Source organism: Eutrigla gurnardus (genome assembly GCF_963514095.1).
Source record: "Eutrigla gurnardus genome assembly, chromosome: 10".
NCBI lineage: Eukaryota > Metazoa > Chordata > Actinopteri > Perciformes > Triglidae > Eutrigla > Eutrigla gurnardus.
This window is the reverse complement of record NC_139924.1, coordinates 24,528,300-24,555,026: the sequence shown is the minus strand read 5'-3', so window position 1 is coordinate 24,555,026 and position 26,727 is coordinate 24,528,300. Positions and strand designations below refer to the sequence as shown.

Genomic DNA, 26,727 nt, shown 5'->3' with positions numbered 1-26,727 from the left:
TAGCCGAGATATGGTATGGAGATATGTAGGTGTTGGTGATCCATTTTCAAATAAGCATACTTCTAATATCTGAACTCATCAAATACAGGTTTTAAACATTATTACACACATTATTTTTCAGACTGTGGCAGTAAGAGGCGAGGACACTCCTTTTACCTGACACGATTTCTTTGATTCGCCTTCTTTTTGTAATGCAAATCCATTTGATTAATTGAGCCCTAAATCCAGCCCAAAGATTCCTTTAAATCAACATTGTCAAATTCTTTCATTTTTCACCAAAGTTAGAGAAATTGACGGTGTCCAGTGAACTTGTGTTGACCTCAAAAACATGCAAACGTTTGTTCAAACATACAGTTTTACAGCTGGACTTTGGACTTTTGTACAAGATGTATTGTGTTGATTTTAGACTTTGTTTACTGTAGAGAAACTTTGGGTAATCCTTTCTATGAAACCTATGTCTATGGTGCAATTTTATTGGAGAGATTATTGGATTTTTTTGATTTGTAAAACAAGAAGGTGGAATGTCTAATCAATACAATCACTAAAAGTAGCACTAGTGGTCTTCCATTTGTGGGGCCAGGCATGGAAAAAGCTTGGCTATCACACTTTTCTTCTTGGATTTTTTGTGTCCAGCCTGGATGTCATGCTGCTCTGCTTCTTTCCCCTCTCCAGTTCTTTCTCCTGCATGGTTCGTTTGACCTTCTCTGTGGCCCCGAGGAGAGAGATCTTATCCTCCTCTTTCTGCAGATGATTGATCTTCTGCTGCTCCTCACCCTGCTTCACAACTGAAGCCTCTCCAGCTGTTACTGAGCCCCATTTCTCTTATTTAGGAGCGTGTACCGCAGCTGATCTTCTCTCTTGAGCTTCCTCTGGGCCTCAGCTTTCTCATCAATGAGATCTTCAATAACGTACCTTCTCCAGCAACTCCTGAACGTCTTTGGCTCACTGAGTAGCTTTCACTTGTGCCTTCTGAGCCAAGGTCTTCCCTTGTAGGAGAGCTTTCTCTCCCCCATAATAAGTCCTACTTTCAGTGGCTTCGTAGTCTCAACTCATGACTGTGGGACTATCAACACTGATTAATATCAACATGATCCAAAGTGTCTTTGCAACATTAAGATTGTATAAGTTGAATGCTGCGTTGACTTGATAGTTTGAGAAGAAGCAGAAATGCGTCCGGCACTGAACTGAAATTATTTGACATGATTTGACTGAATTCGATTTCCATCACTTACACATTTCCTGTGTGCAATAATATCTCAATCGTGTCAAATGATCATTTCTTCCAGTATCTTATGTAGATAAAGAACAGTTACCCAAACCAAGAGATAAGACAGCCGGGGCCTGTAATCTGCGTCTCACATCTATAATCTTCTGCTGCTCTATTACCACTGAATAGGTTACAGAACAAGAATCTTTTGTCATTTGTGGCTACCGGGATTAGACGTGTGTCCTACTACCTGACAATGAGCACTTAACATTCATGTATGTGTTCCATAAATAAGCTATAACAATCATCTTTACATTGACAGTGGGTCACATGACTGTATGTAATTGGAGTTACTGATAGTGATGCTCCTCTCAGATTTGAGGAGTGTTTTAGCTCATTGTTTTGCTTGTACTTCACTGCTTTTTTCAGTCCAACTGCTTTCATCAGTGGTGTTTGTATCTAAGCAGGAAGCTATTTTCAGAATAAAGCTCTGAGAAACTCACTGTAGGCTTCCTGCCCGGCTCCGAGGGGCAGACAGACACAGTCTACGACAAACCGGTGAACATAGTGGAGCATTCAGCAGCTAAAGAGCCAAATAATCCCTTCAGGAGTTGGTGGAGAGCAAAGCGGAGCAACAAGGAGAGTGAATGTTGGACTTGCATTAGTCGGTTGCATTTCCAAATGAGTGATAATGTGTCTCCGTGTCTGCTGGGTGTGTGAGTAAGCAGTTGTCTGCTAATCAATTCTCCGTATCCACTTGTGGTTAAAGCCTCAGCTGCACCCAAGTGTTAAAAAAAACATGACACAGCTATTTATTATTAATAAAAATGCCAAGTACTAATGTATCATAATGCAGTCCATCACTTTTAATTTTGATTCATGTTAAACTCAACACTCAGCAGCAGCTCTTAGGAAACTGAAACATTCCCTGCTTGGTGTAAAAATGGAATTAGTCTTTCATGTGTGTTACATGCAATTATGAAATACATTTGAGGCAACTAAATTACAGCATCATGTCAGGAACCATTTATTCTCACGTTAAGATTCGAGGTTCAAACTTAAAACGTAACATTTAGGAATATTTCAATAATCTTGAAGTCCCTATGTGTCAGATTTTAAAAATTCTTATTTTAGTAATATTATATTTAGTGGTATTATCACTAAAGTCACTGGGCCTGACAGCGTTGCACACCAAACCAATACTTATGCTCACTGATTATATTTAAAGATGACATCATCCCAAAATATATGATCCTCGGAATGAGATAGGACATCACTATCACACTGACATCCATTATTACCCTCTTGTATTATTCATTTTGGGACACATGAATATTATGTTTCAAGTATCAGTCAAGCGTCCTTTTTTTGTTATTGTTTGTAAACACATCAGTTATCAGGAAATATAGCTTTAATTGGTTTAAATGGATGACAAAATTGCATTTATAGCTTTAGTAGCTCATAACTGAGAAATGTGATGGCTTTAAACTGAAGACAGGAAGACAACAGTTATAAATTTACCTCCAATTGTCCTCCTTTAACATTGACTTGTCTTTATTAGGTAAAAAAAAAAAAGGCTTTCCATATGTGATGAAATGGTCGTACTCTGAGCCTTGCAGACTCGTAGCTGGATGAGAGATTGTTTTATAATAAATCAGAGTTTGGATTTTGCCAAAGCTTCAACTGAATGACTTCCTGAAATGAATCGTCTCTTGATAGGTGCACAATTAATTTGCGATGTGTGGTCTCATCTTGCCTCTGTGCAATCTCAAGTCAAACCAGGAAACACAAGAGATGTATGGTGAATACTGCATCCACAGGATTTTGGCTCACTATTCCCCCCTGGGCCAACCTTCTGGAACTCACTTGTTATAATCATAGCATGACTTTCATGCCTATTAATATTGAGGCAATGGAGCGCTGCCCTCTTGTGAATCATCCCTTTGTCCTTCCCTTCAGCATATTCTTGAAATGGTGACAAAGTGGCAAAGGAGGCATGTGGCATCGTTGGTTGGACTTTAAAGGTTTAAATTTGGCAAGTACTGTGTGGATCCGCTATGCTCAACACAGGGAGCAGCTGCTGAGAAATGGCGCTGTTACTTCAGCCCATCATCACTAGCCCCAGGGCATTCACAGGCCAGTCTGAGCTTGGCTTCAGGGCTATAGGGGAGAGAGTGCACTTAACTCAGCTGGCTGAAAGAGGCCTTCTGTACCGGGGGAATCTGATATGGACACCAGCTGGCTGCAGGAACTTAAGTGAGATAAATTGCAAAGTAGTTGGTCTATCCTTGCCAGTTGAAGGTACCAGACAGAGGTTTATCTCTCAGGATGTTCCTATGGTCACACGTTGTCGAGGGGATGAGGCAGGTGTGCATCCAGAGGACCTGACAGAGATAGCGGAAACATTAAGATACAGCATGTATGCTGCAATGCTTCGGAAAAGTTTTAAATATGTGCAAATGGGAAACATTTTCCAACTCATCCATGCAAAACACAAAGATTTAAATGGTTACATTTGTCTCAAAATGTATTCATTTTTTTCTGGTGGGTGTTCACATTTAATCTAAGACACAAATTTCCATTTAAGATGAAAAATACAGTTCTTGATTTATGTGACATTTATGAAACATTATCATTAAAGTGCTTAGTTATGTTTTTTATAGTTATTGCTTGATTCATGGAGTTTAGAAATGCCTGTTCTGATTCATCATTATTCAAGGAATAGTTGATCGTTTCTATGTGTGCTCTATAGGAAAGCTACATTGTAAAATGTCGCTTTAAACAAACTAGACAACCCGTTAAATTTAAGACTGTTAATTGGACAGAAATGAGTGGAAAGAATTAATTATTCTATGAAATAGATTTTTGATTGTTCTGGAATGACATGTGAGTGTAACCAATCATTTTGGAAATTGCTTTCACAAGTAAATGTTTTGTCAGAATAGTTTTTAATGGGTGATAAGTGATAATGCTGACAGGATACAATAGAGCTGCTGCTTTTTCTACTGATGAATATCTTCTTCCCTAGTCATTATAATTTGATGGCTAATTGTGTAGCGTGTGTGTGTGTGTGTCATCATCTTATGTTGCCATGGTGAGTACTTACTAGAAGAAAAAACAATCATATTCATCAATATCATTTCCACTCTGTTTTCCCTCCAGTGCAGTAGCTGTTTAGCAATGAAGTGTGATGTGGTGAAGAATGTTTTTAATTGTAAACGAATACACTACATGAATATTTCTCGTTAATAATAAATCATTTATCAGATAAATAATTAATAGAATATGAAATATGAAATGTCCCCAGTTGGTTTTTTTTTTTTTTTTTTATTCAAATATTTCTGAAAATGTATGTTTAAATATGCAAATGGTTAATTTTCTTATCAAATATTTGCATTTCCTGAACAGAAATCTGAACAATGGATGGGGCGAGGTTCAAAATTCTCTTTTCATTTTGTTGACATATTGGCGTCAAATGTTTGGGGCAGTTAGGATATATCTTTTAAATACTCCATAAATAAGAAAATACTGTGAACAGTCATACAAAAACAAAATCCATTTTTGCCACGTTTAAAGGAGGCTATGAACGATATTTGAAGAAACTCCTCTTCAAAAATCTTCAGAATATAAATAAGAATGACATTGGAACGTTTGGTGATTTCTTACCTTTCTGAATGTTTATGTTTAAATGTTTAAATATAAATTAAAACACCTAGATGTGGGTTTTTCATGTTTTCTTTCAACTAGTCTGAACGAAGATGTTATGCAAAACCATAAAATAGCACATCTTAAAATTGACTTCCCTAATAACTGAATCACATCGTCAAATAGACTTTATGTACACTGACATTCAACAGTTACACAGAGAGAAAGCTGGAGGAAATCTTACAAGGTTGTCTCAGTTGCTGCTGTTATTTCACTCTCGGTCCACAAATAAAAGCCTTCCCTGAATGGAATTGACGCTCTTCAGGAGGTTGTCAAGAAGCAAAAGTGAAATGTATTCAACATCACTTATGATATATAACAATGCATGTATCCACTGTTAGGTTTTCAATTGGATTGTGTGTGTGTGTGTGTGTGTGTGTGTGTGTGAAGGTATGAGCTGCTACAGAAGAAGATCATACAGCTCGAGGAGGCGGAGGGAGGCTGTGACCAGTTCACACGCAGCTACAGGACCTTCGGTGTGCAGCGACAGCCCAACAACAGCCTGATTTTTAGGGAGTGGGCTCCGGCTGCAGAGGCCCTCTTCCTCACCGGTGACTTCAGTAAGTAGCCTGAGGAGAACTGCTGTCAGCAGTGTGGTTGCCAGGTCGTTGAACTAAATCTTCCACTGAGTTTTATCGCTGCTCGTTTAGTTTCCGCTCATACATGTTATGTGTTCAGAGGTGTCACAATTCCTACACAATTACCCAATAAGGACATGAACACCCTGCAATTAAAGCGGAAACTTTCCCCTCCTTAGTTGCTTGTTGCTATCAGTTAATTTGTACAATTTTGGGTTCAGCAGATCTCCTCAATGTGCTTTAAAGAAGCTGATGGATAGATATGATGAAAGTGTGCTTTACTTCAGCAATTAATTGGCAATATGAAGTTGGATTACTGAAAAGGAATCGGCGGTTTATATACACTGCTGGGACCAAAAAAAGACAAAGATTTCAGCTCTGGGAGGGTCAGGAAGGTTGCATATCTTCACAGTGCATTAAATATGAAGTTTGACATTTCTGCTCTGTTGAACACAAGCGGGCCAAAAAAATTAAGAAAGAGCGTAAAAGAACTGCAGCACAAGGGTATCAGCCCTTTTGATCAACCAACCTGGGAGTAGGAAATGTGGAAAATGTTGATTATGCAGGATAAACTTTTATACTGAAAAGGGTTCTTTTGAATGTGGGAGTGTTTGTTAATATTTTAGTAGCTGGTTATTTCATCATCGCCTGCAAAGTTGTCGAGAGAGTGCAACCTCTGTGTTTGCACTGAAATCTCTTATTCCCACCGGTCCCAACTTTGAAAGTAATTTCAGGTTAATAGTCTTTTGAGTGTTATTTCCAGTTAATGTGGGCTGTGAAAATGCAGCAGGATTATTTATTTTTGTCATCATTAACAAGATTAAATGAGACGTGCGCTCATCTATCAAGCAGATATACAAGGTAATACAAGCTCTCAGTGTCATTTTCTTTCCTTTATCAAATATATTAATGCATCTATTACACATGCCAGGAGTAATATGTTACTCTCAACGGACAAACAAAAAATGTAATAATAGAAAAAACAAGAAGGATGGTGGAAGAATTCAGAGGAGTGCACATAACTCAGATACCACTTGCCATGCCACGCCACAGCACAAACATTTGCTTCTGTGCCACGGCCGCTGACACACCGCAGGTAATGATAAAGGAAAGCAAATGCCAATAGTAATGCCTTCAGATTGATACTGTGTGCAAAACCGGAGATTTGTCAATTTGTCTATTGTCCGTACACGTTTTTTTGTGCTACTTAGTTCTGTTGCTGTCATTCCCTCTTCCTATATTTCCCCTGTTCCTTTTCCCTTTTTAATTATCTTCCCAGGACCTCGGGCAGACGCTCAATTCCAACATTCAATTCTGCGAGAGATTACATTTTGACACGGCTCAGTCATATTATTTGATTTCAATTTCATAGTAAATGTGGAAACAGCCCAACAGCCCTAGTCATGAATATGGTGCAGGTTGGATGCATGATGCACAGTTTTTTTTATAGAGCAGTTTAAGCAAAAAGGAGATACATATATTGTGAAAAAGAAATGCCCTGCCCTGCCTGTGAAAAGAGCTGGTGTTGTGCCCGGTCACTTCTGGAGCATCTCCTGTGATTCATTTTCTATCCTGCAGTTGTTTTTTTGCTCATGAATAGCAAACAGATATGGATTACTGAATAAAAATGGCATCCTAAATTGACATGCCAAGGTGGCTGCTTTGTGTCCTGATATATTCCTGTCAGTCAATGACAATTGGTAATGTGGTATCAGCGGGTTGTGAATGTGACACTGTCTGTTGTTCCCTCAGACATATAATTCAATGAGCAGTGAAGTGGTATTTTATCAGCTTTTCTTTTAGATGACTGAGCCTGCTGCTTCACTCGCCGTTGCAAAAGTCACAGGATGCAGGCGAGCAGTGCCGAGTGTGGAAACAACAAGACAGAATTATGAATTAGAGCGAGAGATTGTGATCACTTCATAGAGATTCGTATAGTGGCTGCTCTGTCATATGCATCTGTGATCGTATGGCTTTCTTTGATCGCTATGGGGATAATCAGAATGATGTTTGGCACTGTGTTGTAAACCAATTAACTTGACGTGATTAAATCCTCGCTGTGTTCTCCCATAGATGGCTGGGACAAATTCTCCCACTCCTACACCAAGAAAGAATTTGGCAAGTGGGAACTGATTCTTCCGCCCAGGCATGACAAGTCTCCAGCTGTGGATCACAACACCAAACTCAAGGTAGGGAACATCTTCATGCGTATTATCACGCCCTCGCTCCGCATACAGGGACGTGTCACCGTAATGTGTGAATCCCTGTCATGTGTGGTGTCTTCTGAACCAAGTGGGAAACCTGGCGTGTCGCCATCAACAACATGTCATACTCTCAGCGCGCAGAAGGGAGATTACTGTTGGTACACAAAGTGCACAGTGGAGGGTAGATACACCTGAAGAGCCCAGCTGACGGCTTCTATTTCAGCTCCTGTCTGCGGCGGGCGTCCCCTCAGGGCATTGTTTGCCATGTTTGTCTGGGCAAAAACACACAACGTGATTGGTTTTTTAGCTCTCGTAAATAATTCATCAGGGTTAAACGCAAAAGACGCACCTCCCATTATGCATTGTCTTCCAAGCAAACAGCGTGGAGGAGAAATAATCCTGAAATGAGATGCCAGGCGTGGAGTGGATGGCATCGTGGCGCCACTCTCCTTGGGACCGGGTCGTCACTGGCACACTCCTGCACCCTGGACCGGCTGCCCAGCTCCCATTGTCAGCGGAGGTCAGTCTAAGGACGATAAGAAGCAGATGGAAAAGCTGGCACCTGGCCTTTTCCTCGTGCACCCCCGCTGCCGATGAATGGCTGTCTTGCTGTGCGCTCCACTTTAGAATTAGTTCCACAACACTCCCTCGTGGCTCGAGCCTAGCTCCGATCACTCTCATGTAGAGCAGCTTGCCCTTCTATCCCTTTTGTTCGGAGCCCAATTTGTCTTCATAAACAAGCAGTGTCCTTTTGTGGGTACAGTATTTACAAGCTCTTCATGTTGGAAGGATTGAGGGAAGTGAACAGAGGTGTCTTCTGTGCAATCGAACGCCCACTTTTTAACTTCTCACATATTGCCTGGCTCTCATTTGTTTTTCCTGGTCATTCGTCCCCCTCACCCAGCAGTCCGAGTTTTCTTTAATATTCCTAATGCTGGCCAATTTGTCTTAAGTACCACCGCTCTGTCAGGCTTTCTGCCAGTCCATTTATCCAACTATCTTTTCCTAATCCCATAAACTGTGAAGCATGTCATAAGGGGAGCCAGGCAGCTAACCCCTAGGTGGCCCGGCCATAATGAAAAAACCTCAGAGGGGGGTCTGGCCAATGGCTTGCAGGCAGGTGGCATTGGAACAGTTATTACTTAACAACAGAAGCCAGAATTAGTTTGGTTCTAATACCGTTTCTGCAGGGCGAACACATACTGTGGATAACACAACAGGATCGATTTCTTGGTGAGTTTTTCCAACTCTCACGCTGGCTTTCTCCATTTTTTATTCGACAGATGAAGGCACGGTAACTTTTTAGTTAGATTTCCAAACTACACTTATGTGACCCCCTTCCAGTCCTGAATTGCAGCCATAATAGATGAGAGGCGAAGGATAATGATTTAGAGTTCCTATTTTATAAGAAGAACAGAGTTGCACCCCTCACACAAATACAACCCAGGATAATGAGCATTGAATCCAGATTCCCCATGACAAGTATTCTGGTCAATACTGTAGCGTATTGTATTGTGTCTTCAGTGTTTCTGGGAGCACAGCATAATCGGTTTTAAACAGTTTTTTTTTTTTGCATTAGAAAGAATGGAGCTGCTTTCTGGAATAATGCCGGTTTTCATATGTCCTGAAAAAGGTTTGGTTTATCGGTTGAACACTCCACCATGCTTTCTTTACAATGGATGGAGAGAAACAGCACAGTTTATGATGTAAGTGTTTCATGGCTAAATAAATGCTGACTTTAGAGTCGTATACGTCCAGGGACAGAAAGATACAGGAGTCACAGAAAACCTTGAAGCCTCCGTTGATTTGTCACCGGGGCCACATACTGTTCCTTTTTTGGTTCACGGCTGTGGCTCAGAGGTAGAGCGTGTCGTCCAAGTTTGGGGGTTCGATTCCCGGGTCCTCCAGTCCCAAATTGCTCCTGAAGGCATGTAAGTGTGTGCAAACGAGTTATCTCCTGATGTGCAGGCGGCTCCTCTGCCACCATGAAGGTGTGTGAAGGACTAAATAGACTGCATGTAGTGTAAAGCACCTTGAGTAGGTGACAAGAATAGAAAAGCATGATAGAAATCCATTCACTTGGTAAGCACCTTTTTCCATTTGGCTTTAGTTTTATTACTGTACGTCTTTATCCCTCCTTCCTGCAGGTGTTTTATTTAGGTTTGACTTCCAGTGCTGCAGTGTGTATCATGTGGTCCATACCCAGTCTGCTTATGCGACAGTGTGTGTTTATGTGTGTGTGACGCCTTATCGGTTATGTAAACATGCCTGTTGTGTCCCCGCTTTATGACGTTGTTTAAGTGCCTTTTGCTATAACATAACACTCATTTGCCTTTTTTATTCCAGGTGGTGGTTCATACCAAGGAGGGTGAACGTCTGTACCGGATCTCACCCTGGGCTAAATATGTGACCAAGGAGGAGAAATCTGTCATCTACGACTGGGTTCACTGGGATCCCCCTCAGCCCTACATCGTAACTTATTCTCTTTATGTTTTATTTTTAAAAATCACTCTATATATATATATATATATATATATGTTCTGAGCTGCCAACATTGTGAGAAGACATTGTTGTGAGTAAACAGTGATGTTTTGAGGTGAAATTGAGGTGAAAAACTGTTTTTTTTTAAATGAGAATCTCGATGCTTCATGGATTGATGTTTAAATCAGATTAAATTGATTAAAAATAGCTAAACTCCTGCGTTACGGCACTCAGATAACTATGTTGGCTTTGCTCTCTTGAAATAGCCTCCCGTGTTCTGGTCCGCCCATCACTGCTACTGACGTCTTGCTGTGTGAAACATACAGTTACTGTTTAAATCAACTCACATCCACAGCTATTGTGGCATTATTAATGTGGGTTCTTGATGCTGAGAGGCTCTGAATGTGTCTCAATACTTGATGCCCTTAGCACAAGTGTGCACAAGCAAAATAATAAGAGGCTGTTAAAGACCACCTTGCTTTTTTATCGCTTGTTATTTGGCTCCAGTTTAATTAGAGGAGTCCTCTTGACGGCAGTATATTCGCTTTATTTACAAGTGGCTCAATCGTGTGCTTCAAATAGTGGGTTCATGAGGCCTGCTGGGTAGCCATCAGCTTTTCTCATTCTGACATCGTGAACCAGAGACCTTCATGTTAAACATGTGATGAGAGATAGTGATGCAATGACGCAGAAAACCCACGCCGGGTCTTCGGCTCATAATTACTCACCAAATGTACTGTGCTTTTTTTTCAAAATCTGTTATGATGTTCTGTCTAATTTTGGATTCCTCTCCAGCAAATCCACCCTCGACCAAAGAAGCCCTTGAGCCTGAGAATCTACGAGGCGCACGTGGGCATCGCCTCGCCCGAGGGAAAGGTCGCCTCATACACCAACTTCACGACCAACGTGCTGCCTCGTATCAAAGACCTGGGTAAGGCGTTCTCTTCCCTTTTTGGCATCTCTAATTTGTGTTTGCTCCTCAAGTCCGTAAAAAAGTGCACAGCAATCATCCCGCTGTGATCCGAGAGCTTCTGTCGACTCAACTTGAGAACATTTTGTATCTTCTCCAGCCAAGAACAGAGAGGAAGTAAAGCATCGAGGTGTTTGTTTACACCTCCCTACGCATCAAATCAGAGGCAGACATGTGCTTGGGAAAAGACTAGTTGAGGGGTTTGAGAGTTTTTTTTATAACCGCCAGTGTCCTGTGCCGACTCTGTCAACACTGGTCTGTAACTGCTCCTCCAGTTAAGTATATTCTGTGGCAGACCTGTCATTCTCCCTCGGCACAAAACCACATCAGCAAGTCAACATCCTGTTTGTTGGCATGACCTGAAGGGATCGCTGGACAGTGTTTTGTAAAGAGGGCTCCACAGCACCAGTCGCACATCCACACTGCAGCCATGGCTCCAAAAACGGATAACTTATTTCCATTTTCTCAAACTCCACTCCCACAGTCAATAATAGAGAAAAGCTTTTGCCAGATGTATCATTCAGTAAAACAAATACCCCCACAGACTTGTACTTCAGGCCGAGTATTACACACTCTAATTTATATCATCATAAATATTCACTATTAGGTTGATATCAATAAATTCAACAGTAAGTATTTTTTAAACAGTATGTTATTTCACGTCTTGTGCTGATTTGTTTGGTCTGATTAATTCAGTGTAACCCAAAGGAGATTTGGGGCGTCTGGACTGGCTGTGGGCTTATTGATCGCTTGAAACTCTGCTTAAAAATCACTTGCTATTGCAACTATTCTCAGTTTAAATATATATATATATATATATATAGGATTCAGACAATTTATTTATTGAATATATTCACAAGCTGTGTAAATCAATGAATTCAGTTTAGCCTAGAATTAGCGGTATAAACGTAGCAAGAGGTGACTGACTATTAATAGTATTGTAAACATTCCTTCCTATCTAAAGCGATATTTGTCTCATCTTTGTGAAATTACTCTAGCAGACAGACACGTGGTAAAAGACGTGAAATTGCATCATTTTGGCAGAATTTATATTTTTCTCCCCTATTTCGTATGAGAAACGAAGAGGTAAACACAGCCTGTTGCACAGACGTGACTGGCACAGAAAAACCAGCAGCAATCTGGTAAACGCTGTTTCCTTGGTTGTGTCATCCTGTTTACTGGGAAAGGAAACTGTCAGAGTAAATGCTGTCAAAGAATCTACCTGCAGACGCTGAGGGAATCTGCACAATGGGATTCTCCAGGAGGCTAAACGCCACCGTCTCTAGTGGCAGCTGCCATTTCATTTTCCTGACTGTGGAGAGAGTGTATATATATATATATATATATAAATATAAAAAAAAGAGGAACTTCCTCTCACTCCAGTGCTTTGTCACAACCCAAAGTTATTTCTCTCTCTCTCTCTCTAACTTGAAAAGAATCTGCAATATAAATAAATAAATGCGCTCCACACAACAGTGAGAATCCGAAGGGCCTCCCTCTGGAGTGCTCAGTGGCGGTTTTAAAGCCTGTTGTTCTCTCTTATTCATAGAAGTGGTTTCCGTAGATGGTTTTGAAATGTTGTACATGACCTCCTGTGTTTCCCTGTAGCTGCAGCTTGTCTGTAGGAAACCACAGCATGTGTTACAAAGGAAATGCCCAGAGCTCACATATACAGTATGACTGACATGGGTCAAATAGTATTAACTCTTAATGTTTCCAGAAGCAAACACATCAGAGTTTTCATTATTCAAAAAAATGTCTTATTGTTTGAGCCTGTGTGTCCAACTAAACCCACATATTGTTATGTTTAAAATTGATGTTTGGGATAATGATCTGGTTTTATTCTGGGGGAATCATAAGAAAAGATAAGGTATGGTAAGGATAGTACTCCCGCCAGACAAAATGTAATTCTCACAGCAACAAAGAAGCAACAGGTTCTCAGGCTACGTTGTATCATGCTGCCTCCCTGATGTGTTTCCCTCACTTACTTCAGTACATGAACACATGAACGTGAGACGAATGTTCGTGAAATAGCTCTCCTCCCTGTGTGTGCAGGTTACAACTGTATTCAGCTGATGGCCATCATGGAGCATGCCTACTACGCAAGCTTTGGATATCAGATTACAAGTTTCTTCGCTGCTTCCAGGTAAATGTTTGTCAAGTTCAGAGTGCGACACTAAATATGTATTTGTACGCCGTGATTCAGATGAAACAAATATTGAAAGTGATGCGGATGACAAAAAGCCAGTGTGTATTCCCCATTAAACCAGGCAACATTTGGTCAGGAGTTCAGTACTGGCATGCCAGGAGAGATTGTTTACTGTGGCACTTCTTCATTTATTCTCTAAGATTAGTAGGGGTGTGAATCTTTGGTAACGATACAGTAGTTGGCGATTCGATTCAAGGACGATTTTTTTGTTGTTGTAACGATTCGATTCAGTAACTTGTAACCAAAATTCTATATCTATTAAATAAACATGCAATAATGCGAGTGAGACTATCTGTATTCTTCTGAAAGGTGAAAAAATAACATATTTATTCTATAAAAAAGTAAACCTGCATAATATTTTATGCTGAATACAAAAATGTAATTAAAATATGCTCAGTTATTTTTAACATTTTCAGTAGACTACATGCTGGCAGGGGAGAGAGTGTCTTAAACGTATTAAAACATTAATCATAAGTAAGAATCACGATTAATCCGATTAAATGCATTTATATCGATTATTGTTGAAGCCAAAACGATTCATTCTATTTATTTATTGTAGCAGATCGATTTATAGGACTGACAATCGATTCATCGATTAATCGAATGAATCGTTACACCTCTAAAGATTAGGCATGTTTATTTATTTCTGTCATCTGCCCTTTACTTTAACTCAAATAGTAAGAGAAAACGGTGTTTATTGGGGGTGTTGAATGAGGAGCTTCCCACCATCATGGGAACGAAAACAAGCACTTCATAGAAAACAGTCACCTCAAATCAAGGTTAGGAAGTCTGACACCGGCAGTAATCTCTGTGTAAATACATTTGCTGTTAATCCAGAGAGTGGAGGGAGTCTTAGATAAAGGTGGACTAGTCGGAGTATTTATCTTCTCCCAGAGATCCCCCCCCCCCCCCGCCCTTGCTTCGAGTAAAGCCTAAACCCAAAGTGTAATGTATATAGTGTAATTTCACCCATGATTGATCTTTCAGTGTCATTTAAAACCCGAGCGGTCGAATACTGGGAAGCAGGGTAATACTGTCGCTATGTGTCCTGTTTTGCGAGGGAGCTGATATAATGATAGCTAGAAGGGCAGATGGGACGTTATTGGACAATAGTGTACACACAGGGATGCATGTGTTGGTATATAGAGGGGTGTACACATACACACAGTTACTCTGTTATACAAAATATGGGTAACACTTTAGAATATAACACATATTAACCATGAACTAGTTTCTTATTAGCATGCATATTAGTAACATATTGGCTGTTTTTAAGCCATTATAAATCACGTACTAATGCCTTATTCTGCATCATATTCTGCAACTACTAGGCCATTGACTGTGAGAGTTTTCCATCAATAATTTCCTAATCACTGCTTATTGATAGGGAGTTAAGGAGTTGTAAACCACTTAATAAGAATAAGCTAATAAGAAACTAGTTAATGGTTAATATCTGTTCCTTAATCTAAAGTGTTACCAAAATATCTACCATGTGGTTAAAATGCATGATCTTGAGACAAATGATCCAAGAAGGAGATGTTTGAGAAATAATCCTGCTCAATAGTCTTCTATGGAAAATATCATTTTAGAGTCTGCCCTTGCACTTCCTCTTACATCGCAGGCCTGTTGTCACGGTGATGCTAATTTAAGGACAAATAAACTCAAAGCCAAGGGTGTTTTTGTTCACGGTCATCACCTTGCATGAGTCACAACCCAGGGTTATTTTTAGGAAGGGGGCAAGTTACTGTTAACCCAGAGGTTTATCGTTGTTGCCACACTTGGCTCATTCTTCTTCTAAGGATCATTTCTGACTTTTTCAGAGTTAACATTAGGATTAATGATGTGGTTGAGTAAAGTTCAGGCCATGAACTGTAAAGGGTTTTGGACTAATGTGTGTGTGTGTGTGTGTGTGTGTGTGTGTGTGTGTGTGTGTGTGTGTGTGTGTGTGTGTGTGTGTGTGTGTGTGTGTGTGTGTGTGTGTGTGTGTGTGTGTGTGTGTGTGTGTGTGTGTGTGTGTGTGTGTGTGTGTGTGTGTGTGTGTGTGTGTGTGTTTGCAGTCGGTACGGTACCCCAGAAGAGCTCAAGAAGTTGATAGATGTGGCTCATTCGCTGGGCATCGTGGTGCTGCTGGATGTCGTTCACAGCCACGCGTCAATGAACACCGAGGACGGCCTGAACCGCTTTGATGGCTCCGATTCCTGTTTCTTCCACTCTCCACCCAGAGGGGAGCACAAGCAGTGGGGCAGCCGCCTCTTCAACTACTCCAGGTACTCACCGTCTGCTTCCACTGCTGACCTCTGGACTCCACCTTCATGTTTGCATTACGTAGCGTATGTGGATATGGCCTGCATGCATAGACGGTGCAGGTTATTATTTATATTAGAGCTGTTCATCTTCCCGATACCACCTACAGTACTCAAGGTTACATTTTTTCTTTGTCATTGTACAAAACCGGATTGTGCAACAAAATGCAGTTGTTTTCCCTTCATGCTCCATAAAAAAAAACAACAGGAAAAGTTTTTATTTTAGTGAAGTGTGGAGGACGAGTTGATGAGTCTCAGCCTGAGGAAAGAAGCTGCTTTTCAGCCTCAGGTTGTAGTATTACATTTAGTGGCATCAAAATATGTTAAACAACATATTTGTGGATGTGCAATGATGCATAATGTTAGTCATAAATGTCTACCTTTTGAAAATGAGGTTGATAAATGAGCACTGCGCTTCTGGATTTAAAAGAATAATGTAGAAGCAACATATGAAGAGATTGATAAATGAGGCCAAATGGGAGCTGACATACCACTCTTTATTTTTTCCATCCGACTATCTGATACCGCATGATGTGTTGAAGGTCAGAAGCAAGACATGATCTCAAAATGACAGATTACATCTCTCACCCAAACGGCCATGCAGTCAGGTTCCCTGTTAATCTGATATTCCTAAGGCGTGAAAAAGGCCTATTAATGGTGAATGTAAGTTTCCTCAAATGCTCTTGATTTTACCCTTTTACACATTTGGCCAGACAGGTGTTGAATTTTAATGCATTATGAGTAATGATTGGATGTTCTAGCGTTTGCAGGTTTTGCTAATGTTCACATTTTCAGCTAATTACAAAGGTGTGAGGGAACATGAAAGACCTTAAGTCTGCAGGCTCTGCTGCTGCTGCTGCTAGGCGTACACCCAAACTATTGATTAGTGTTGTTGGCCCTGTTAATTAAGTGGCTCTCCTCTTGCCTCTGTACCCAGAAAATGATCCCAACGCACAATAAAGAGGAACGGCCACTGTTGAGTCTATCAAATGTTTTTTTTCTCCCACTGGCTTTTAATAAGTGTGTGTCGGTGTGCTGCAGTTTCCAATACATTATACAATGCTTAGTGTCAGGCATGGGGGCTATAATAAGAGAACAAGGTTCTTCTTTCATTACTTATTGAACTCTCCTCATATCCGCAGCACTCATTAGACACGGTGCAGACATATGCCACGACTGGGAGGCATATGAGGAGTCATTTGTAAAAGCCCAAAGGAGCTCTGCAATGTCACAGCCGGTTCATTTGTCTTCTCTGCCTTTCGCAGGTTGTTTGGACGCGTCGCTTGTGTCAAGCTTTTCTGCCGCTCCCTTAGGAAGGAAATGAACCTCAAAGGCAAGCCGCGATCCCGGTGTGAAACACAGGCTGTTTTTAATCAAGCAGTCTCGCTATCAGCCATCACAGTCTGACCATGATGTTCTTATTAGGTTGACGGAAGCTGACTGATACTGGCTATTGGAGCAAAAGATATATTTTTTCCCTGTCGCTGCCTCTTCTACTTCTGCATCTTTATCAAAGAACATCTCTCTCTCCCTCTTTTTTTTTTTTCTTTTTTTTTTACGTGTTCCTCTTCAACTTTTCCTCATAAAAGATTCAGCTCAGTCTGGAGAGGATGCTGTTTAGATGGATGCCTGCTATCCAGTTGTTGACTTAAGTTGCCCCTGAGTCAAATGCATCTGCATTTGAGGACACATGCTGCAGACGCTTGCCCTTGCTGTTGACAATATAGCTGGAGGTTCTTGGTATCTCTTTATTGAAAGTAGCTTAATAACTTAATAATACTTAATAATTGAAGTAGATGAATAGTTAGAGTATAATGAAAGGAAAAATCCAATTTCTATGCTTGTATATCAATCGGGATGTACAGTTTGTACGTACAGTGTAATGCACCAGACACTCCACTGCTTTTGATGTGATAAGCAGAAAAAGAACAAGTTGAAACCTGCATTATTTGTTAGCAACTGCTTCCTTCATAAAGCTTTTCAAAGATGTCAAAGTCACCTTGAGACAGTGGCCGAGTGTGTAGGGGGTTGGCAGCCAGCGAGGCCGAGCCTTTCTGCAGATCAGGGCCTTCAGATGTGGGAGTTCTAAGAAGCTTGATGTGGGCTTGTTCTGTAATCCCCCCACCTCTCTCAGGATCATTTGCATCCATTTTTCATCAATCTTTGTGTGAATTCTTAAGATATGAAAAATAGGCCCGGGGCCAGGCGTTTGAAAACTCGTTTTAACGCGCCTCCGTGCTCTCATGCTATGAGACCGCCACTGTGTTTGAGGACCAAAGAGCAATAATTCTCTCTTTGACAAGATTATTCTATGCATGTCTTTTTATTGCCTTCAAATGATTGTTAATGATATGTGCAATGGGCAATATAAATATGAATATATCTCTGTCTCTGTTGATCCTAAATAAATAAGCACAAAAGAGCTTATAGACATTCACTAAATGAGATTAGCATAAATAGTACGAGAGCTCAAATAAGATGGAATTAAGTCATTTAGGCTCTCTGAAGTATAACATAATGCTAAATCCATTGATGAAGATATATCCCATAAGATCATCTTATGGGTTTCATTACATGTTACTGTCATCTTTAATATTTTAGTCTTTGTTTAAAATTACAGTTACACATTAAAGAGAACAAATTATGCAAGGGCTATTTTTCCCCCTAGGCTCGACTTTTGTGAGATGTTTCCATCTTTATTATCAGCTGTCGACTAACAGCCTTTAAATTGTGAAATCCTAAAATCAAAGAAAGGAATCATCCTGCTGATAAATGACAGGCTTTCATTTTTAAAAGAAACAGAGCAGGAACCATTACAAAAGAAACAAAGCATTTATGTTTTTACATACATACCAATTTTGGACTATATTTATGTTTCCTGGCTACCGAAACTCAAACTTCTAATGCTAACTTGATCCAAATTCAGTAATCTCAGTATTTAGTACCCATGAGTTCTTTCACCGGGCCCCATCAAGTCACTCAGCAAGGGGTAAAGCTGTTTTTCCCCTCTGCTGAGCTCCAGCTAATGAGCTCAGCTCAGCTAGGTGTGCACGGTGGCTGCTTGGGCTGCCTGTCGTGCTTCCAGTAGGTGCTGGATGGAGCCAGTGGGTAGGAACATAGCAGCTCTGCACCATCATGCCCCTCAGCCCCTTAAATGATCTGACGAATAGCAGAGACGAACCATGGCACTAATGTGTGCAAAGAGCTCTATGTTAGCAGTCGTTTTCAAGCTTTCATTCAAAGGAAATGAATAACCTACCTTTTAAATACACATTGTAAAGAGTGTGTATTCGTGACAAAATACCCTTTATTATGTTATTATATATGTTATATAGGTTTTAATTAGTTAATGTTGCTCTTTGACACGATGTTTCATTTACAACTAAACTGAGCCAGCGAACAGTTTTCTCACGGGCCTGAAATTCCATACGACCCCCGATGAAGGGTCTCTGCTGTGGCTCCTTTATCACTGACATGGTGGGGATTTTAGCCAGCCAGCTAGTTAACAGTATTTGGAAGCATGCCTACAATATACAGGATTTCATTTGGTCATACCATTTAAATAACTCCATAAATATGGGCCACTAGAGGAACTCCGATGGGGGCAGAATTGGCCTGCCACACAAGTACAAGGTGATACTAATTACAGGTTGCTAAATGTACAAACAGTCTCTCGGGGCAGCAGAATATCCCTCCCAGGATGCTAAGCAAAAGCAGCTGTCTGCCAGGCAGCCTAAAGAATGCCAGAAAAAATGGCAGATATCTGACACAAAGCACAGCAATACAGGGACTGTCTGTCAGGCAGCTAGATGAGAGTTTACCCTGCAAGGCAGCCAGCATCAGCAGACGGCCTGGAGGGCTGCTTAACAAGGCGGTACGAGGAATAAAGACATATTTCACAGTGAGATTTGCATTTTAAGACGCACACTGGCTAAGTTGGCTAAATCCCGTTTAACTGGACAGCGGCCAGTTTATTTGATGAAATAATGTGACAACCACACGTAATTAAATGTCCACGTTTAGTCACAAAAGTAATAGAAAAAACATTACACAGCAAGTCTTATCCTTCAAGAATCTGCGGTGCATGTGTATTTAATGTACCCGCAAGCTGAATAATTCCATGACTGAATAAATAAATAAAGCCACAAGCAAGAAATGTGAATTTATCGCAGGTGTCACTCAATTTCTCCGTCCTGGACGCATTAATGGCTTCGGGGATTGGAGAAAAGTTTGAAATGTGTTAAATTAGGCACCTTATTTGTCCTTTTTTGCTCCAACAAATGCAAACCATCCATCAGGCTGTCGAGCGTCGTTGTTTGAGCATCACACTTCTGGTGGAATGACCTGTCAGCTTCTAAAATTTATTTGGTCTTATCTGCAGCTTACCTGTGATGTTGTGAAAACAGGCACTTAAATCTTTCTCTCTGCCATCATGACAAGTTGCCTTGACCCCTTATGCAAAGAGCTGCTTCCATATCTGCTCTGCTCGCAGCAGAACGCAAATACCATAATGTGGGTCACAGTCACGTTCAGCTGGAGGAGGAAATCGGCTCTGATGAGGAGCAACTAAGCATGGAGCTGATGGGGGAGAAGTCTGTTATGTGAATTGACGTGCGGTGACGTTTGGAGCAGGTAAAGCAACATAATAGATGGCGTTATTGTGCTACACAAGCAGCATTTTCACAGCTTTACTCTATTAGTGCCCCCTAACCAGGTTTCACTGTGTAATGTATTTGCGTTTGTATTAGGCCGAGTGATAACTTCATTGAACTGCATAGATAAGCGATGTATTGCATCGCGTAAAGAGATCTAACATTCCCACTGTAATTGGACTTGATGATGAATGGCATTGTGGGTCCTAATGTGGCACTATGGTTTTCTTGGGCCTCTGGCTCTCACTTCGCTATTATCTCCTTCCCCGTGAGGATACATTGTGTTTGAGCCTTTGTTGGCTCTGCGCGGTGGAGTGGAGGACCTTAATCTATTTATCACAGGGTCTGCGTGACCACCCAGCCAGGCTGCAATATCAGATCATACCAGGTTCCCTTGTGCTCTTCCTCAAGGGAAGGAGGAAGCGCTGATGTAACATGCAGCTTCACACCTGTCAAACAGTGCTGAGGTTGAGCATCCCTGAGGAATGGAGCAAAGAAGGCAACGCATTTAAATGTATTTTTTTGCTTTTTTTTATGGCTTACCTGGCCAACAATATCTGGGATTTTCGTCTTTTGCCACACAGGGTGTAATCCTTGCATTTAGAGTCAATTTGAATAATTAATTGATCCCCTGAATGCTTTTCTAATTCAGGGGCTGAATCACGTTTGTAAAATGCTGCTGTAGATATGGAGACCAGAGGTAAGAAAACCTCATTAATATCACATTTATATTTTAAAGCAAGCAAGCCCAAGGCCACCGCAAGTGAGACTCTGTGAGGTTCTATGTTTATATGCTTGTCGTATTGTTTATTAGAATCCTAACATAAATTAGAGGCAAATTTAATATATTATGTCAAAATCACGAAGGGTCCAGTTTATTATAGCAAGTGATGTAGTACACTTGTTCCCACCCAGGGGTATGTGAGTTCAGGGTGCCCCCAGAAAATGGTTTAATTTCACTTTTTAGGTCACTGTAGAAGTGAGCCCATTGTGAGTAAGAATCATAAGAATGACACTGTTTTCCACTTTCACTCATATCTAACAACCAAAATATTATCAAACGGAGGTCCCTTCAGTGAAATCACATGAGGTTCTGTGATCTAATGTGTCCTTGCCACAAACAGTTCCCTTTGTGCCATGAAAATACCTTCTGTAGCTATGGTTTCATCCAGGTACACTAGATATATATCCACACAGTCAGGGTTGGAGGCGTACAGAGAGCACCCCCGTGGTGAGTTTCAGCGGTTCACATTTAATCATGTGATGTCACGAAGGTGTCATCCGTCACACATCCACCACACGTTACTGCTGTTTTCGGGGCACGGCTTCCGTGTACACAATGTTTAATTTGGTGCTCGTTACGCACACACTGCAGAGAGACGCAACCAAATCTGGAGTTTTAACTGATGTTTCCATGGCAACACTGAATGGGAAGAGATGAGTTGCGTAGTGTACTTTGCCTTGAGTGGCTGCTCAGATCCCGATGACTCCCCCCAACGCTCAGTCGGGAACCGGGGCTGAGGCCATTTATGGAACCCACCTCCTCCAGCCTCCATCAACACGGTCCAGTAACCAGTTTGCATGCGCTGTAGTACACCATGGGCAACAAAACCCAGCCTCAAATTACACTTCCACATTCAGGTAGTTGGTTTTCACCCATTTTTCTTCTGGAGTATTTGACCTCTTCCTTGTAGGACCGAGGAAATCGTCACATGTTGAAGACGCCAAATCCAGTATAAGTGTATGATTTATTTCATCCTCAGGGCAGGGAACTCGATTCCCCCTGCATGGTGTTTGTTTACCCAGGTGTAGCATGAAATCCTATCGTTTCAAATACACGGGGGGGATGGGCCAGGCTGTACTTTAGAACGCTTGCCTTGTGGTCATCATGCAAGTGGTCAGATGGAAACCTGGAAACTTTACCGTGAAGTGTGAGCTGCTGATTTCCTCATCCTGACAACTGGATACGTGAAAGAAAGCATCTCCTCTACGGTGGTGTTAATGAAAACACCATCTCCAACATAATGGAGCTTTGGATATCAATATTCGAATGTCCTGTAGCGGTGAAAATTAATCTCTGGTGCCTATAGTGCATGATGAGACGTGTGACTAATTCACTGCATCTTGTGCGTCTGACCTTGAATGTGTGTGTGTGTGTTTGTGTGTTTTGCTAGCTGGGAAGTGTTGCGGTTCCTGCTGTCAAACCTGCGCTGGTGGATGGAGGAGTACTGCTTCGACGGCTTCCGATTTGATGGTATTACCTCTATGCTGTACCATCACCACGGCATCGGTAAGGCTGGGAAGTGTGAACCTTGTATCTCAGGAGTGTAAAGCATGTTATCCTCCTCTCCTTTGTGAAGGATGCAGCACAGACCACATTTCTGATCTGAAAACAACACGGCGTGAGATTTTACTGATAAATATACTCGAGTACAACACTTAAAAGTGGAATACTACTAATACTACTGGAGCTGCAGTACAGAGTAAAGGTTAACCTTCCAACTGAAGTGTGTAATTCAACACGCTGTGCTGAGGAGAGCTAATTAAATCAAGCAACACTTTGTTTCAGTGTTGGTGGTAAGAAACATAATGTGGGATAATAATGCAAAATGTGGGATAGAAAGAATAATTCATTAGAATAATAATTAGTTTTTTTAAGGAAGTCAATCCTCTCAATAAATCTGGCAGGCCTTCTGGATGCACACGATAAAAAAAACTTCAAATCTTATTAGACAAACAAAATATAACTTTAAATGTTCGATATCAACTATTGACGAGCACAGGAAAGAATCCACATGGTGCTTCGTAAGATGCAATTTGCACAATGTTTAGTGCGTGCAATATGTCATCGTGAACGTCTTTGAACATCCTACAAGTACTGCTAGATGCTACTTTGCAGTCCCTAAAGAGGCATCTCACTGTGCAGCTCGTGTACTTGTGAGCAGATAATGAGTCCAAACTGGATGAGCCTTACATTATATGTTTGTCTTAACGTAAAAAAAAAAAAGACTGAAAGCTATGAAGGAAAACATAACCAGCACTTAAAAATACTGAAGGAGTTTAGAAGTCTGAGTGGAGAACATGGCGAGTGTTGACTGTGTGGGTGATTATTCCTCAGGCACGGGCTTCTCCGGGGACTACAGCGAGTACTTTGGCCTCCAGGTGGACGAGGACTCTTTGGTCTACCTAATGCTTGCCAATCACGTTCTTCACACCCTTTATCCTCACTGCATCACTGTTGCAGAGGTAATTACACACTCTGCAACACACCTTTAGCTTTAACTTACTTTGCAATGACACTGCCCACAGCTTTTATTAATTAGAAGCAATTATTAGTTGGGCATAGCTAGCTTACTTACATATTAATTGGTGTAATTAAGAAGTAATGCAAAAGGAAATGGGATGTCAGTCTGTTTGGCCTGTGGTACAGGCTTTTCAGCCCTTAATATGCCAGTGTGAGTGCAGTGGTATTGATGTCATCTTGACTACTGGGGAAGAAACCTGTGCACACAAAGGCAAAATGTGATATGAAATAATCTGACTTCTCTGCAGGATGTGTCAGGAATGCCTGCTCTCTGCAGAGTAGTGGAGGAGGGAGGGCTTGGCTTTGATTACCGGCTGGCTATGGCCATTCCTGACAAATGGATTCAGGTAAGATGATTTACTTCTTTTTAATCCATCTCTTTTTCTGCGCCCTCCGTTTTTTTTTTCTTCTTCTCCCCAGCAGCTTTTACAGACACTGTCGGCCTCTGCTCACACACACACACACACACTCGTCTGTACGAGCCACAAATACAGTGGAGGGAAGGGAAAGCAGCTCAAACCGGGATGAAAGACAAAGGGAGTGACGCGGCATGTTAGGAGGCATTAAATACTCTTGTGCTATATTACAACTGAGCCCATTGTTAAGCATTTGAGCCTTTTTATGAAGCTTTCAAGTGTACAACTTGTCTAGCAATATAGTGACACAAGGATCTTGCCCAGTATTTTCCTGGAGGAACCTAACACAGTTATTGCTGAATCAAATGCATTCATTAATATCAATGCTACACTGTAGTAGGAGCTTTTATCACACTGTTCCTTTTAAACTGTGTTCTATAATATAGGAAACATTCATTTTAAGTTTTAAGTTTTCATTTTAATCTGAAGACTTACTTATAAAATTCTATTAAAACATAATAAAACAGAGTCGAATAAGCTTTCTGGACCTCTTTTGTTGTTATGGAGAAAGTGGTCTAAAATATCATCCTTTTTTAGTTGTTTTTGTTTTTTTTAATTTCCTTGAGCGGGACGTTTTTCAGTTTCATCAAACTGAGGAAGGTCTTTGTGCTTTTTCTAAAGCAGTGCTAATTTATTTACCCCTCCTTCATACCACCTGCCGTGTGATGGGAAGGTCATAATTTATCCCTTCAAACACAGAGTTATGAATAAATGATCGAGGGCGTAATTGTTATTGAAAATAGAAGCAAAAGGAAGACCAACTTTCCTAACGTTAACTTAAAGGTCTTTTCCCTTCGTGGTGTTGTTTTTTTCTTCTTAAATGGAGCGTTTGAATAGGCTTGTAGTCACCTTTACATTTCATTTTGACTCATTATTCAGTCTGAAATGCCCGTCCTTGGGGTAGCTTTACATGATGTCAAAGCAAAGGTTATTTTTCTGTTTGAATTCAATGCTCTGTTAATTTTTTTCCAACCAATGAGAGAGACTCCTTTCCAAACAACAAACCCTTGTGCCAGCAGGATTATTATCCACGAGGACCGAGATTAATATCTCCCATAACGAATTCAAGAAGAAAAGGGTCAATTATTTCCTCTCTAACACTAGGGACCGTACGCCTTGAAGAAATATCGAAAAATATAATTCAAAGTTGAAATGATTGAAATGTCCATGAATACATTTCATGAAATGGCAATAGAGCATGACAGTTTATAGTCCTAATATTCATTCACATGAGCGGCGAGTCCCTCACCATTTCTCTAATGCTTTCATTATTTATAAAATGTTAGAGTGTTATTTATGATGTGATTGTGGTTAAATTATGGTTAGTATTTGTTAATCTTTTGTTTTGCTAAACAAAACAAAAGAGTTGTTTATGTGTTATCAGTCTTTGTTCATCTCAGTGCTTAATATCTTCAATCCCAGTGAAAGTCATGAAAACTGGATGGAGTTGCTTTTCCTCTTTCTAATGACCTTGCCGTCGTATCTGTTTTTGTTTATTATTATTATTTAAGCAGATACATTTTTATTGAAATGCCCTTTTAACATATTCCCTTGTTATGGATGAGTCATTTTGTGGCGTCTTCCTGATCGGCTGAAATCTGGGGAATCAATACCTCCACTTGAAAAGCTTGTTTGGAAGAGTGAAGTCTTTTAGGTAGATGCCGTTTTAGGCAGACCATTCTCCTTGTCTACTGTGAGAGTTTTTCAGGTTATCATCAGTCATGCCACACGGCATAACATGCAGCTCTTTGCTCTGCTCCATTCCAGACAAAATGGAGAAGTAATGTAGTGCACTGAAACACAAAAACATACAGAGAAACGGCCTCTGAAGTAAAAGGCTACAGACAGCAGCCGCTCTGGCCGGACGCTATACAAATCTAATTGTTTGTGGATGTTTAATATTACATACTGCATATTTAAAATGTGCACCAATGATGGTTAAAGTTAGAAAATATGCTCATACCCATGCAGGGCTTATTTACCTTTAAACATACAGCATTAAAAATACTTTACTATGAAAAATACTTCACTCAAAATAACTGGTTGCTCAAAATGGCAGCATTGATGCAGGTTATGTATGACTTGAGTCTATGGAAGTGTGAATTACCTGAAAGTGATGGGACTTCATGATGGGATAAATGGACCTCAGTCTGATTCCGTATTTTTTACTAAGATTATAACTTGAATAGCAGAGTAATTTAAGAAAAACAACTTAAATATGTAAAATCACTGCTAACATTCAGAGGGCACATGACGTGTCATTGCCAGCAAATTAAACAACACCATGGAGTGCTGTGTTACCACCGAGCGCTGCTTCAGACCGGAGGGGAGATTCTGGGCGCCAAATATTCTACATCCTTCCACAACAACTGTTGAAGCCCCCTTTAACTCGCCTCTTCAGACCAAACTGCCACTGTGAAAGTACTTAATGGCCCACAATGGGAAAACATTGTTTAGAACTGTGCAGCCGTGAGGTATGAAAGTCCATAGCTGTGTGGTGTTGAAGCGGAGTAGCACAGGGAAAGTGCACGTGTACTCAGCCGTCCATCCAGAGATAAATAAAGGTTGTTATTCTTTATCTGAAAGCTACCGTCCGTTATAATGGAGCCAAAAACCAGACCTGCACTCAGAAAGCTTCAACCTTGTTTTTGGAGCTTGTTTGCTTCTTCTAGAGGACTTCGGAACGGTACATAGTGGA

At 40.8% G+C, this 26,727-nt stretch overlaps 1 protein-coding gene across 1 annotated transcript in view; it reads left to right on the top strand.

Annotated features, from left to right (window-relative positions):
• gbe1b (glucan (1,4-alpha-), branching enzyme 1b) overlaps positions 1–26,727 on the top strand; it is a 64,046-nt gene that overhangs the window by 3,559 nt on the left and 33,760 nt on the right. Inside the window, exons 2-10 of the mRNA XM_084020279.1 lie at positions 5,303–5,472; positions 7,564–7,679; positions 10,041–10,166; positions 10,971–11,106; positions 13,201–13,291; positions 15,412–15,621; positions 22,484–22,599; positions 23,428–23,555; positions 23,862–23,960. Of these exons, the coding sequence (XP_083876405.1) occupies positions 5,303–5,472; positions 7,564–7,679; positions 10,041–10,166; positions 10,971–11,106; positions 13,201–13,291; positions 15,412–15,621; positions 22,484–22,599; positions 23,428–23,555; positions 23,862–23,960 (1,192 nt within the window). The remainder of the gene's footprint in view (positions 1–5,302; positions 5,473–7,563; positions 7,680–10,040; positions 10,167–10,970; positions 11,107–13,200; positions 13,292–15,411; positions 15,622–22,483; positions 22,600–23,427; positions 23,556–23,861; positions 23,961–26,727) is intronic.